Genomic DNA, 15,222 nt, shown 5'->3' with positions numbered 1-15,222 from the left:
CCCGGCCAAAGTCATTGAGAAAGCCGTCAATAGCCAACTCGCCACCTTCCTGGAATCCAACAACTCCCTCGATCCATCACAATCCGGCTTTCGAGCCAAACACAGCACCGAAACCGCCCTCATCGCAGCAACAGACGACATCCGAACACTACTGGACAACGGAGAAACAGTGGCCCTCATTCTACTCGACCTCTCCGCCGCCTTCAACACTGTCTGTCACAGCACCCTCATACTACGCCTCAGCAACATCGGCATAACAGGTAAAGCCTTGGACTGGATCATCTCGTTCCTCGCCGGAAGAACCCAGAGAGTCCGCCTCCCCCCATTCAAATCAGAGGCCACCGAAGTCCTCTGCGGTGTACCACAAGGATCATCACTTAGTCCCACCCTCTTCAACATTTACATGAGTCTACTCGCTTCCATCGCGCGCCAACACAACCTCAACATCATCTCCTACGCTGACGACACCCAGCTGATCCTTTCCCTCACCAAAGACCCCAACACCGCCAAAACCAATCTTCACGAAGGCATGAAAGAAGTAGCCATATGGATGAAAAACAGCCGCCTAAAACTTAACTCAGACAACACGGAAGTGCTCATCCTAGGATCATCCCCCTCTGCCTGGGACGACTCATGGTGGCCTTCGGATCTGGGCTCCGCACCCATACCCACAGACCACGCATGTAACCTAGGCTTCATCCTAGACTCCTCCCTCTCGATGACCAGACAAGTCCACGCCGTCTCATCCTCCTGCTTCAACGTACTTCGTATGCTCAAAAAAATCTTCCATTGGATCCCCACTGAGACAATAAAGACTGTCACCCACGCACTGGTTACGAGTCGACAAGACTACGGAAATACCCTCTACGCCGGAATTACAGCAAAACTACAGAAAAAACTCCAACGCATCGGCGAGACTCATTTTGGACATCCCTCGCCAAGATCACATTACCGGCCACCTGAAAGACCTCCACTGGCTTCCCGTCAACAAGAGAATAACATTCCGTCTCCTCACCCACGCACACAAGGCTCTCTACAAACTAGGACCCGGATGCCTCAACACTCGACTATCCTTCTATACACCCAACCAAGATCCTCCAATCAAGGCCTCGCCCAAGTCCCGCGTATCCAAAGGTCCACCATGGGAGGTAGATCCTTCTCCTACCTAGCGGCCAAGTCCTGGAACTCACTCCCCACTCACCTCCGCCTCACACAGAACCACATCTCCTTCAGAAAAGAACTTAAAACCTGGCTATTTGATAAATAATGAACCCCCTCCCCAAGCGCCTTGAGACCCTCTGGGTGAGTAGCGCGCTATACAAATTCCTGAACTTGAACTTGGAAGGTAGCCTTCCTTATAGCCATCACATCTCTTTGAAGAGTTGGTGAGCTCGAGGCACCAACTATACAAGAACCATTTTTACAAATTCACAAAAATAACATGATTCTTGGGACTAACCCAAAATATTCATCTGAAGTCGTTACTGCCTTTCACCTCAGTCAGTTGAATTACCCATATTTTTTCCTCAACCAGACTCAATAGCAGAACGTGCTCTTCACACGTTTGATGTGAAAAGAGCAATACTGTATTACATTGAGAGAACCAAATCTTTTAGTAAACCTAAACAACTTTGTTGTTTTTTGCCCACCACATAAAGGCAATCCCATTTCAAAAGCAGGTATTGCACAGTGGATAGTTAAGTGCATCCAAATAGGCTACCTCAAGGTTAAACGCACCTTAACAATTCCCCCTAGAGGGCACTTTACACGCAAATGGCATTCTTAGGGAACATACCCTTAGATGACATCTGCAAGGCTGCAACATGGTCTACACCACACATATTCACAAAGCACTATTGTGTAGATGTGTTAGCGAAACAACAAGCTATTGTGGGCCAGGCAGCGTTAAGAACAAACTATTCCAGAACACTGCAACAGATACAGGTTAGCCACCGTTTGGAAAATAACTGCTGTATAGTCTACGCTAACGCTTATGATCTACAGCTCATATACCTTGAACGAAAAATGCTACTTACCCAGTATGCATCTGTTCTTGGCATATAAAGCTGTAGATTCATATGCACCCACCTGCCTACCTGGGTACCTTTATCTGTTACAGTATTATCTTACGTAGATACACTATACATGGACATCTCTTTCTACTCTTACTAACTCCATCATCCTCCTCACGGCTAAACAAGCTGGGGATGGACTCGATGCTCATGCGTACTATCATCAAAGGGAGGCGTCACCTACCTCGTGACTACAAAGACTTAAAAGTGTGGATTTGGTTTGTATGAAACCTTGAAAAACTGCAAATGTGCAAAAACTGAATTACTTGCCTTTTCTCTAGGAAATGTCCCAGTGTGATATCTAGACATACCACACTGAATAGAAAAATTAACTTAAAAGGTAATCTGCAAAGTTATCTCAAAAGTAACTGTAAAGTAATTTTTACTGAGGACTTACCTGTAAACAAACCAATTACATCCAACTACATTTCAATTGTATTTCAACGGCAATATAGCTGCAAAGTATTATTTCACTTACCTACACCAGGCCTGGCTTGGGTCTAGACATAAAATAAATATTTTTATACAAACAAATAGGTCTGGGTTAACGCTGTGTGTGTGTGACATCATTTCTTGCCTCAGTGTGTACAATACATTTTTCACACTACCTGCTGATAAAGCCTTACTGCTCGCCCACACTACCACAAATAGAGAGTAAGGTATTATCTACTTTTACATCTGTCCACTTTTGCGGTTCAACTGGTCTCTATGTACACTATACCTTACTTTGGTATAGTAAATACAGAGCCAGCTTCCTACAAGAGGTGCAAGCACCAACTCACACAGTTTGCAATGACAGGCCTGTAGTCAGTCTGAGTGGTCTCTCATAGGTGGCACAATACATGCTGCAGCCCATGGGAGACCCATGGTGTACCTATGCCCTGGGTACCTTAGTACCATATACTAGGGACTTATCAGGGTACACCAGTAGCCAGTCTGGAGTGTACTGAAATACTCACCATGTCCAATTTAGGGAAGAAGCACAGAGACTGGGATCCTGATTATCAGGATCCCAGTCAGACTAGTCAGGAAAACAGAATGACACCAGCAAAAAGTGGGGGTGACCATGAAAGCAGAGCCTACTTTCCTTTATATAGGTATATATATCTATCTCAAGGTATATATTTCTATATGTCTTTTCATAACACGATCCTCAGTCATCTTGTCAAGATAGTTTTCAAAATAGTTTTCTATGCATTGCTTTTCTTCCCCACCTCTTGACGGCTCTCCCTGTTGGGTGTTTCTAGTGGTGTTCTTCTGCCTAGAGTTCTCACAGGGCAACACTTGTTTTGTCCTCACAGACTTGTAGCACACCTCATGCTTCCTCTACTGTACCTGTGTTAGAAATTTCTCCTCTGTTTTCAACCAAGATAGTCTCCATTGCTATTGGTACATAGAGCTTTGCTCTGTTATAGTTCCGGTGGCCTTAATCTTCCGAGCTTCACCTTTTCATTATTTCAATTCCCACCTGGGGTTTGGGTATTATGTCAAATCATCTTGATTAGTGTCTTTCAACATACTCTTTTTCCATTGCCATGGGTTCTGCTTACCCATGCCTCTCCATCTCTTATTTACTGTGATTCTTCCACGTTGCTTATGGTGAGATGTATTTTCCTTCTCACCTGGTTTTCTCACACCACTGGTCTTTTTATGTCTTTCGATAGACAACTTGGTTCTATGTGCAGATTTTTAGGTGGGGTCCGTTCGCAGGCCCACCTCTAGGAATGGTGTTGCTGTGATATCGAATTCTAAGGTAAGGAATATGTGGCTAGAAGTCTAGGTCAGATGGGCAAGTTACTTTCCTTCTGTATCACCTTATCTGGTAGAGACCTAGTCTAGCCGCAGATTCCTTACAGACCCACTCATCGTTCCCGGTTCTGTGAACTGTTTTCTTGCGTACACGTTCTGTTTTTTTAAATGGTTTTATTGTACATTACCACTTGTGGTTGTTGATTCATTATGTAGTACGTTACTGCTTGTAGTGGTTAATTCAAAGATGTATCTATCTTTTTGGCGCATTGTTTCCATAGCCAGTTTGGATGGTGGCTCCACATTTTGGTGTGGAAATTAGTCACGGAAGAAACTGATGTATGCGCATGCTGGAGGGGCTTAAACTCGGTCGACGTCACATCCAGTGGTTGACGTCACTATGGAGTCGCACAATGCCCTCAAGCGACGCACAGAGGTTTTGCTGGAAAAAAATTCAGGATCCAGTCTGGCCCCTGGGAAGAATTCTAAAGTAAGGAATATGTGGCTAGACTGTCTCTACAAGAAGAGGCGTTACGGAATGTAAGTAACTTGTCTGTTAAGTAGCTGATGACTGCGCTTCCAAGAGAGTGGTTTGTGTGAAGTGCCTGAGTAGCAATCGTTTTTGCCAATCTGTCATGAGGAAGTTATCAAAGTGTGAGTAAACTTCACAAAATCAAGACTCTATTTAGCATTACTGGGGTAATTTATTCATTTTGGTTTGAGACCTCTGTTCAAAAGTTGATGAATATTTTCTATTCTTTTTGTAAGGTTTCACGAAGTGTTCAAAACACTAGCTGAAAGTGATGAAGGAAAGCTGCATGTCCTGAGGGTCATGTTTGACGTCTGGAAAAATCATCCACAGGCATGTATCAACAAATTTGCTTGAATTCTTTGTATCTTAAAGGGTGCACTGTCAGGCCAGAGGGGGACTGTATTTCTGGGAACATGTTCTCCTGAACCTAAAACTTCATTATAAATAAGCTAGCTTCCACAGTGCACTGAAACACTTAAATTAGTGGGATTATATGTGTACTGTGGAGACAGTTGATTATTATCAGAGTGGTAGAACGTTCTTTAAATTTCTCTTTACAAAGTTTTATACAGCGCAAACTTGGCCCGAATCTAGTATCAGAGTGCTTTAAATAGCACCAGTTATCCAGTATTATGGGTGTCTTTCATAGATTCACATGCCTGAATCATTCCCCGTCGTCGAGACGGGAGTCTCCGGTACATAGAAAAGTAATGTCTTCTAGACATATATAGAGAAAAATAGGCCTAAGGACCTCACCTTAGTAGCCTATCTATGTCCTTTTGTAAAAAAGGACCAAACTCCAGAAGGTAGCCAATCAGCTATCACGTCCCTCTAGAACCTTCCTGTCAGGAGCCTCAGTCTCTCAGATTTTCTACCGCACGTTGTGCTAGGGAGTCTCCACCTGAGTTCTCCTCAGGTTTCCTTGTTTAAACTTTTTTCTTCATAAAAATTGGATAATTTCTTCATAATTCTACCATGGCTGATCAACAGAAGAAGGGACTCTTCAGAGCTTGCCCTTGTGGTAAGAAGAGGCTCCATATAGATAAGCATGAAACCTGCTTATACTGTCTTTATCCGGACCATAAACCAAAGGAATGTAGAATTTGTAGAACATTCTCTACAAAAACTCTAAAAAACAGAGAAGGACGACTACTACTCTGGCTGAACAGGCTGAAAACCAGAGACAACCTGGAGTCTTCAGAGGACAGTGAGATAGCTTCTGTTTCCTCTAAATTGTCCTTGAAGAGGCCAAGGATTACTTCCCCTAGCCCTGCAGACGTTCCTCCTAAAAAGACTGCCAAAAAGTCTTCTGAGGCAAAATCTACGTCTGACAAGGAGGTTCCTGCCTTCAGGAAACCTACGCTGTCGTCGACGACTACTTCGTTGACGCTTTCCTCAGCGCAGAAGACTGTGTCCCCAGTCTGTTTCGACGGCGGCGTCGTCAGCCTTCACATCGACGACGACAACTACTCCGTCGACAGCGGGTAAGCCTGTGTTGTCGATTATCCTTATTAAAAAGCCATTGACGACGATAAAGATTTTGTCGACGACGACATCCGGATCGACGACGAAGCCGAGACCATTGACGCCGGTGCCGTCGACTAGGACATTTTCGTCGAAGAGCGTGCCGTCGACTAAGACATCGACGACGATGAGGCCACCGTCGACGAAGGAGCCGTCGACGACAATGGATATTCGGTCGACGACAACACCGTCAACATCATCGTCAACGCTATGGAAGCAATCGGAGCTGATTTCTCCATCGACAGCTACCATTCAGCCGTCTAAGACCCCACCATCGACAACCGGGCCATTAACACCAGCGGACGGCCTGCATCAATCCCTTCTAGGAAAAAAGGGCGCAAAACAGCCAATAACACCAGACTTAACGTCTCCCAGTAAGGTGCATAGGTCGCCCCCAACTTGCCTACTGCAGGACAAGGACTCAGACGAGGATCTGGACGAACAGGCCACCAGTCCTTCACACCTAATAGTGAAGTGCCAAAGCACGGACGATGAGGGAGATGCGGTGGAAATTACAGAAGAAACTGTGCATTCACAAGTCCAGACGCAAGTCACGCCAATGATATGCCTTCCAGCGTCTATAGTTTCAGACTTGCAGTTTTTAATTCAAGACTACAAGCAGCGGTTTCCTGAATCACCCTCTGCTCCATCAGCGGGGACGAATCCAGCTGCATCTGGACCGACGCCATCCTCACGGCCTAGACCACCACCATTAGTGATCCGTCAAGAAAGAGAGCCAGTGCAGGATATCCTGTCTTCTGACGAGGAAGTTGAAGAACCTGAGGATGGTGAGGTCCGAGACGACCAGTCTGAACATAGAGACGATGAGGACTACATCGCTCCTTCTCCGGCCACACCTGAGCCCACTACCTCAGACTCACCGCCAGTGGACATTGGCGGATTCCACAACTTAGTGTAGAGAGCGGCCAAAAGATTCCATATGACGATGGAATCTCATGAAACAGACTGCTTCCTATATGATTTTAAAGACCCAATTAGGAAAACTACAAGATCTATTCCTATCATTGAACACATATGGGAGCAGGGAAAACACCTGATGCAGACACCAGCCACAATCTCAGCAGAGGTGCCACGACTGGACAAAAAGTATAAGGTACAACAACAGCGCCAGCCTGCCTTACTAGTCATCCCAAGCCAGATTCTGTGTTTACCCAGGCGGCACAAAAAAATTCTAGGAACCAGTCATCTCCATTGTCCGCTCCACCGGACAAGGAGGGCAGGAAACTAGACAGTGTAGGCAAACTTTTTTCCACCACGTCGGCCATGGCTGTGAAAGTAGCTAATTCCAGAGCGCTACTGGGCCGCTACAACAGGCAATTGTGGGAGGATATTGCTCGGTATCTGGCGAAGCTACCAGACAACCTGAAAGTGGAAGTGCAATCACTCCTTAAAGAGGGCCAAACATCGGCATCGGAACTTATTGATTTTGCGATGCATGTTGCCATGACCGGCTTCAGACAGCTGGCTGGGGCTGCGGTCTTGCGAAGGCAGGGGTGGCTCAAAGCTACATCTTTCCGCCAAGAGGTTCAAACTAAGGTACTGGACATGCCTTACGACGGCCAACACCTCTTTGGACACAAATCGACGAGGCCTTGCAAACGATCAAGAAAGATACTGACACGGCAAAGGTGCTTGGCACACTACCATTTAGGAGGCAGTCCTTTCGAGGGGGCAGAGGTAGAGGTCAATCCTCTTACAGAGGATCTTACCAAAACAAATAATCATACTCCTATTATCAGGGCCGGTCGCAATACCAACAGCGACAGCAGCAACAAGGTCGCCAGACCTCGTATGGGAAGTCCAACTACAGAGGAAAAACCAAAGGAAAACCACTGGCGGATGCCAATGACCTATTCCAGCAGCCGGTCTGTCCACAATCTCATTTTTTCAAACTTGGAGGAAAACTGACACACTTCCTCAACAGTTGGAGATCAATTATAACAGATCGGTGGGTGCTCCAGTTGATCCAATTCGGACATTCGTTGGAATTCAAATCAATTCCCCCGACAACTTCTCCTCACAAAATGCAACACACGAACTTACGATTACTCCTTCAGGAGGTCTCTTCTATGCTGAAGAAAGGAGCAATAGAGCGGGTACCATCAGCTCACAGAAAAAGGGGATTTTTTTCCTGCTTCTTTCTAATTCAGAAGAAAGGGAAGAAATGGAGGCCCATCTTAGATCTCCGGGCGCTCAATGCATTCTTGAAGAGTCAATCGTTCCGCATGGTTACGATCCAGGAGATTTTGGGGCTACTGGAGGAAGGAGACTTTATGACGCCTTTAGATCTGCAAGGCTCATATTACCACATCCCTATTCTCAAAGGCCACAGGAAATTCCTCAGATTCGCAGTGGCGGGCCAACACTATCAATTCTGTGTCCTCCCATTTGGCCTCAAGTCGGCTCCTCAGATATTCACCAAGTGCCTCTCTCCAGTGGCAGCTTTCCTACGACAGCATGGACACCAGGTCTTCCCATATCTGGAGGACTGGCTGGTGAAAGCACCATCTATGGCAGGCGCAGCCAAATCCTCCAGCGCCTGTCTCAATCTTTTCCAGCACCTGGGCCTGACGCTCAATCTCGAAGTCTACGCTACAGCCCTCCTGAGTTCTTACCTTTCTCGGGGCGAGATTGGATATGGAATGTTCAAAAGCATTCCCATCTCAGGAGAGAACTCACAAGCTGATCACTCTGGCCACCTCAGTGGCCTCGAAGAAAACTCTACGGGTCCGTACTTTCAAGTCCCTCTTGGGGATGATGTCCTCATGTATCCTGCTTGTTCCCCACTGTCGGCTCAGAATGCGCCCACTACAGGAGGCCTTGACCAAGCAATGGACCCAAAGCACAGGTTCTTTCGAGGATCGCATTGTGATAACTCAACAAATAACCAATGCCTTGCTCTAGTGGAGGTCATTCAAGAACCTCTCACAAGGGCTACCGTTCCTGCTTCCTGCAGCCCCATATGTGGTAACAATGGACGCCTCTCTAGAAGGATGGGGAGCTGTCCTCCAGTTGTTGCAGGTCAGCGGCAAGTGGACGGACCAGGAAACTCAGCTCCATATCAACCTCCTGGAGCTGAGGGCAGTTTTTCTAGCTCTTCAGGCCTTCCTACCGCGCATCAAGAACTCCCCAGTGCTCGTCAGGACCAACAACACTACGACGATGCACTACTTGAACAAGCAGGGAGGAACGCGTTCGCTCACACTATCTCGCGAATCGCAGAAAATCTGGAACTGGCTTGTGCTCCACAGTATCATATTAAAAGCGGAGTATGTCCCAGGCAAGGACAACGTCATAGCAGATGCTCCAAGCAGACAGAGGTCTATGTCCCACGAATGGGAACTCGACCAAGAGGTGCTAGATCACATCTTTTCGGAATGGGGAACACCGCAAATAGACCTTTTTGCCACAAGGGAGAACGCCAAATGCCGCAACTTCGCAAGTTGGCATCCCCAGTTAAGGTCCCTCGGAAATGCATTTTCCATTGCTTGGCGCAACGTGTTTGCGTACGCCTTTCCGCCATTCCCACTGATACCAAGAGTCCTCAGGAAGATGGAAACAGAGCACTGCACTCTGATTCCGATTGCCTCGTTCTGGCCGAGGCAACATTGGTTCACGGATCTCCATCGCCTCTCAGTTCAGCCGCCAATCCGTCTGTGTCAACATCCATCCCTGCTCACGATGTCCAACGGCCAAGTACAGCACCGGAACCTGAAATCACTCAGGTTATCGGCTTGGCTCCTGAGTACAGAGAGTTCTCCCAGCTAGACATCCCGCAGGAGTGCAAAGACGTCCTCGCGAAGGCACAAACAAAACCTATTACTTAAAGTGGAAACGCTTTTGCATCTGGTGTAAGGACAAAGGCCTACATCCCTTTCAGGCCACTCCGGAGCAACTACTACCATACCTGCTACACTTGGCACAGTCGGGTCTGGTTCATGCCTCCATCAGAGTTCATCTGGCGGCGATTTCACGGTATACAAGAACTTCTAAAGGGCCCTCTCGCTGGTCACACAGGTTAATAAAGGACTCTACAGATCCTTTCCTCGGCCACGGAGGGTTCCACTAACATGGCATCTCAATGTGGTTCTCAACCAATTGATGAAACGCCCTTTTGAACCCATCCACAGGGCAGACGTCAAATACATCTCCTGGAAAACAGCCCTCCTGCTGACACTGACCTCAGCAAGAAGGGTCAGTGCCAGCTCCCTTCATGCAGATCCCTTCATGCAGTTTAAGAAAGACAGATTGGTTTTAAGAACTAACCCTCGCTTTATTCCTAAGGTCCAGTCGGACTTCCATTTAAATGAGCCTGTAGTCCTCCGATCATTCTTCCCAAATCCCAGCACTGCAGCTGAAAGGACTCTGCACTCTCTGGACCTGAAAAGGTGTCTTAAATTTTACCTTGACAAAACAGTTCAGGAAAACAAATCAGCTATTCATCTCCTTTAGTAGGCCAAGGAAAGGCATGCCGCTTTCCAAACAAAGTATTTCACAATGGATATCTTAGGCAATTGCCTTTTGCCACGACAGAGCAGGAAGGCCATTGCTCTCAAAAGTAAGAGCTCATTCTACAAGAGCTGTGTCCACATCGGCCGCACTGTTTGCTGGAGTGCCAATACTGGACATTTGCAGAGCGGCAACATGGAAGTCGCCGCATACCTTCACCAGACATTATTGCCTGGATACGGAACTGATGCAGGATGCAGCAGTGGGCCAGGCGGTGCTTCGCCATCTATTCCAATGAGGTGAGCCTTCCTCCTTCCTGCCATCCTTCGCTGGTATGCACATTTATTTACTTATTTCTTGTTACTGATTGATGGCTCGTAGTCGCATGATATGTATTATCTACAAACTAGTATATGCTGTTCCATCAGAAATTTGCATATTGTATTGCTTGCTACTCTGATTCAGGCATGTGAATCTATGAAAGACACCCATAATACTGGATAAGAAATCTGTTACTTACCTGTAACTGCAGTTATCCAGTATTGGGGTCTTTCATAGATTCACATGCAACCCTCCCGCCTCCCCTGGAAGGACTCACCTATCGCTCTATCAGTGCTTCGCCTACCTAGCTTGGTGCGTACGAAAATCTGAGAGGCTGAGGCTCCTGACAGGAAGGTTCTAGAGGGAGGTGATAGCTGATTGGCTACCTTCTAGAGTTTGGCCCTTTTTACAAAAGGACATAGATAGGCTACTAAGGTGAGGCCCTTAGGCCTATTTTTCTCTATATATGTCTATAGGACATTACTTTTCTAAGTACCGGAGACTCCCGTCTCGACGACGGGGAATGATTCAGGCATGTGAATCTATGAAAGACACCAATACTGGATAACTGCAGTTACAGGTAAGGAACGAATTTCTTGCATTACATGAGGACACATTCTTTTTTGTTAGGCACTGGGAGATTAACTGATTTGCCCAGAGTCACTGGATGTTCAGCGTCATTGCCAAGACTCGAACCCAGTTCCCCAGATTCGTGGTTGACAGCCCTAGCCGCTGGACCAACTCCTCTCGCCTACATTCCCTGTTCTTCACGATCAGCCTCTTCATGCCTGAATTTGGTTGTAGGCGAGTTTGAAAATTTCAGAAATGTAGCTCCCATGTTCTTCATCTGGGGTCTTAGATTGAGGAATCTGCCTGTGTTTTTAAGCATTGTGTGATGAAATGAGCAGCCATAGATAGATTTCTTGTTGATAATTCAATGGTTTATTGTTTTTAGTCAATAAAAACCATCACAATAGAAAATACGATTTAAATACATTTTTAAAAGGATATCGCTCCATCTTCATTAAAATGTTACATGTATTAATACATCACATAACAGTTATAATACAATTGCGTAAGATCTATTCAGAGCATAGTTACAAGTACTTTACAGTTTTCAACAGGTTATTTGTGTGGGGGGGGGGGTACGTAGGAAATATGGCAAGCATGATTCTATGGTTCATGGCGTCATCGAATGCCCCAATTTTAACCTCCTTATCAATGTCATACACTGTTATAGCTTGCTTGCCTTTTTGGATAAATCCTACAGCCTGTTTTACTGCTTTGTTGTGGATTTGCAAATACTTCAGCAATTTACAATTTAAGCGAGGATCGGTGGAGTCCAAGCTTCTCATGATTGCTGTTCTGCATGTACGGATCCCTCGCTCATTAAATAAAAACTTTGAAAGTAATCGGCGTGCATTCATCATTTCGGGGCTAATGCAGACCAAATGTCTTCTGGTGCAACGTCACACAATCTAAATGTTTTTGGACCATTGTATCGCCAAAGAGGTTTTCTCAGACTGCAAATCCCCTAGGCACATGGCCATTAATTGTTTCTTAAAGTGCACCGGATAGGTTAGTTGGAAATAAGTTGCACGTTGCAATGTGACATATGTTTGGATTGTCATCCATGCATGGGCTCGTCGTGAAAAAACACTTTTATCCTCTATCAGTGAGTGATTTTTAGCGGCTTTATTCATAGCCTGGCAAAACGTGTGATGCGACAATTTTAAATCCCACAAATCACCCGCATTTATTAAACGTAAAGAGGAGTATAAGTATTTGCTGTAGGTTGACTTGGCATCATGGGTCATGGCTTCCCATAGCTCGTGAACTAAAACACTTGATTGGTTATTTCGTATTTTATGCATGGTTTTAATAAACTGATACCTTCTTGCTATATTTTGCGGCATTAAGCCAAATTCTAGACTGATTTGGGCTGGGGAGGGTAGATGGAAAACCTGTTTATAGGTTTTAGTTTGTAAACTGTCTAACAATTTAGCATCCCTACCATACATCACCGCGCTTGCATAAGTTAGCGAAGGAAGCAGCTTTGCTTTAATAACTGTAAGCAGCGGTTGATAGGAGGGTCCATCTAGTTTTTTTGCTAGCAAGCTGAAGGCATGTATCAAAGCTTTGTTTTTCCTAACCATCCAATTCTGTTGCGCTTGAAAATTAAAAATGTTATCGAAATTAAACCCCAAGTACTTGTAGGTAGTGACTTCTATGGTTTGATCATCCAACTTGATCTTTAAAGATGCACCAATGTTCCTCCCTATACGCATAGCTTTTGTTTTGGAGATATTTATTTCTAAATTATTATGTTTTGTATAGGTCGCTGTTTTTTCGATTAGTCTCTGGAGACCAATTTCCGTATGACTCAGCAGTAGAATATCATCGGCATAGGCTAAATGGGATATTGTCAATGACCTTAGTCTTGGTGCTTGTGCATTAACTGAATCCAGGTGGAGAAACAAATCCGCCATAAATAAATTGAACAGGTGTGGGGCTAGCACACAGCCTTGCTTAAGCCCCCTAGCCTTTGGTATTTTCCTTGACAGTTTGGTTCCATCCCCTACTTTAATTTGAATCCACGTATCTATATATAATGATTCGATTGCTCTTAGTAAATTTGTTTGTATGCCCCAACTTCTTAATTTGGCCCAAAGGAGTGAACGATCCACCCGGTCGAAGGCAGCCTTCAGGTCAACAAAACAGAATTGTAATTTTTTCTTTAGACTTTTGCTTTTTAACGCAATTACAGAGACTGCTAACATGTTAATTGTAGTACCGTATCCCTTCCGGAATCCTGTTTGCTGGGATGGAATCAGATCCTTGTCGTTTGACCATCTATTAGCTCTTCCAATATTATTGAAGCATAATATTTTGCTTCTTTATCAGTAAGAGCTATTAATCTATAATTGGATAGATTTATTTTATCACCACCCTTATATATAGGGTTTATTATCGATCCTCTCCAGCTATCAGGAATTGAACCTGTATTTTCCACCTCTTTGAATAATAGCATTATGGGATTGGCCCAATATTTTGGGTCCGTTTTGAATAAGGCTGGTGAGATGCCATTTGGTCCGGGAGCGCTATCACTTCTTCCTGATTTATTAACCTTGTCAATTTTAGTGCTCAATGTATCATCCAGTTCGGGTACATGAGCATGATGTTATGATAGTTCAATAGTTTGATTAATTTTGTTATTTTCATTAATCCTCAATTTATTTTCAGCTAAAAAAGTTTTTTTAAATACACAGCCCAAGCTTCTTCCGTTACGTTTGTTGATACTTTTATGTTAAGAGACTTATTTAGGCCATTTATTATTTTCCAAAATTCTTTAGCATTTGATTGTTTGCAGTTATAGACCATCTTTCCCCAAAACTCATCTGTTTTTCGTTTTTCTTGCCAGACGTACTTCTTAAACTCTTTTTTCAGTATTTTTAGCTTGTCCACATTCTCCAGTATTAGTGTTGAGTGTAACCATGCGGTTGAAGCCTTTATATCACACGAGGTTACAAGGGGATCATAGCATTGATTACCCTGTATTCGGTTGTCCCCGTTAGGTGTCGAATGGAAATGCTCCGATATTTTAAGTTTGTTTGTTGTTACTGTATCGGATTTCTGTTGCCGATTTCTTTTATCCGATTCCATATTCAGATCAATGCATATTGGCTTAGTGTCTCCCAAATCATTCTTATTATTATTTACTGAATGTATAATTACCTGGACAATAGTTTTTTTCGCTCTTTTCATTTGATGGACTGTTGGCGAATTTTTATCATTTATTAATTCCGTTGTTATTTGATCCGTTATTCCCACACTTTCATTATATCCAGGCCCTGTGTGGGTTGCCATTGCATGAGGTACTCGTTGTAGAACTTCTTGCAGTTCAGCAGCTTTTAGTTTTTGTGGAGCAAGGGGTGTAAGCAAACCCTTGATGTTCCCTGTTTCCGAAAAGATGGCTGCTGCTGGGTCTTTCAGTAAGAAAAATGTTCTTATTTTTTGTTCCGGCCTCTTGTTTTTCCCAGGTTTAGTTTCCATTTGAGATGGTGTTGAGGAAGGATAATTTCCTATCCCTTGGGGTCTTGTTGGGGATGTCCCCCTTGTTATAGTTGAGGTTTTTTGTGATTTCTTTTGTTTGTGTTTTTTGGAGCAGGGGCATTTGCCTGACCCGTCCTGATCTCATGTCACTTATATCACTTTTCTGATGTACCACCTCTTAAGAGTCATTGTCCGTTATTTACTGTGATTTCCTGTGTCTGCTTTAGCAAGTTGTCCCGCTTACCCACACTCCGTTCTACAAGTGCGATTTAACTGCTATAGAATAGCAAGAACAGCAAGCAGAAGAATGTTTATCATTGTAAACTGATGCTTAAGCCAAGGTTTCAATGCACTTTGAGGAAAATCAACAATTGATTATACTTGAAACATGCTGATTATACTTGAAACATGCTCTTGTATTTAAAAAGAACTGGCTTGCAATTTTGCTAATTACCACTGGGTCTGGAATAATTTGCCTCAATTTTGCCTCTGAATTCTGAT

The 15,222-nt window shown here is 44.5% G+C and overlaps 1 protein-coding gene across 1 annotated transcript in view; it reads left to right on the top strand.

Annotated features, from left to right (window-relative positions):
* Positions 1–15,222, top strand: part of NCBP1 (nuclear cap binding protein subunit 1) — a 729,105-nt gene that overhangs the window by 455,691 nt on the left and 258,192 nt on the right. The window contains exon 18 of the mRNA XM_086961848.1: positions 4,590–4,683. Coding sequence (XP_086817974.1) covers positions 4,590–4,683 — 94 coding nt within the window. The remainder of the gene's footprint in view (positions 1–4,589; positions 4,684–15,222) is intronic.

The sequence above is a fragment of the Lissotriton vulgaris genome, chromosome 3_1 (genome assembly GCF_964263255.1).
Source record: "Lissotriton vulgaris chromosome 3_1, aLisVul1.2, whole genome shotgun sequence".
Lineage (NCBI taxonomy): Eukaryota > Metazoa > Chordata > Amphibia > Caudata > Salamandridae > Lissotriton > Lissotriton vulgaris.
This window is presented reverse-complemented; position numbering and strand designations above follow the sequence as displayed.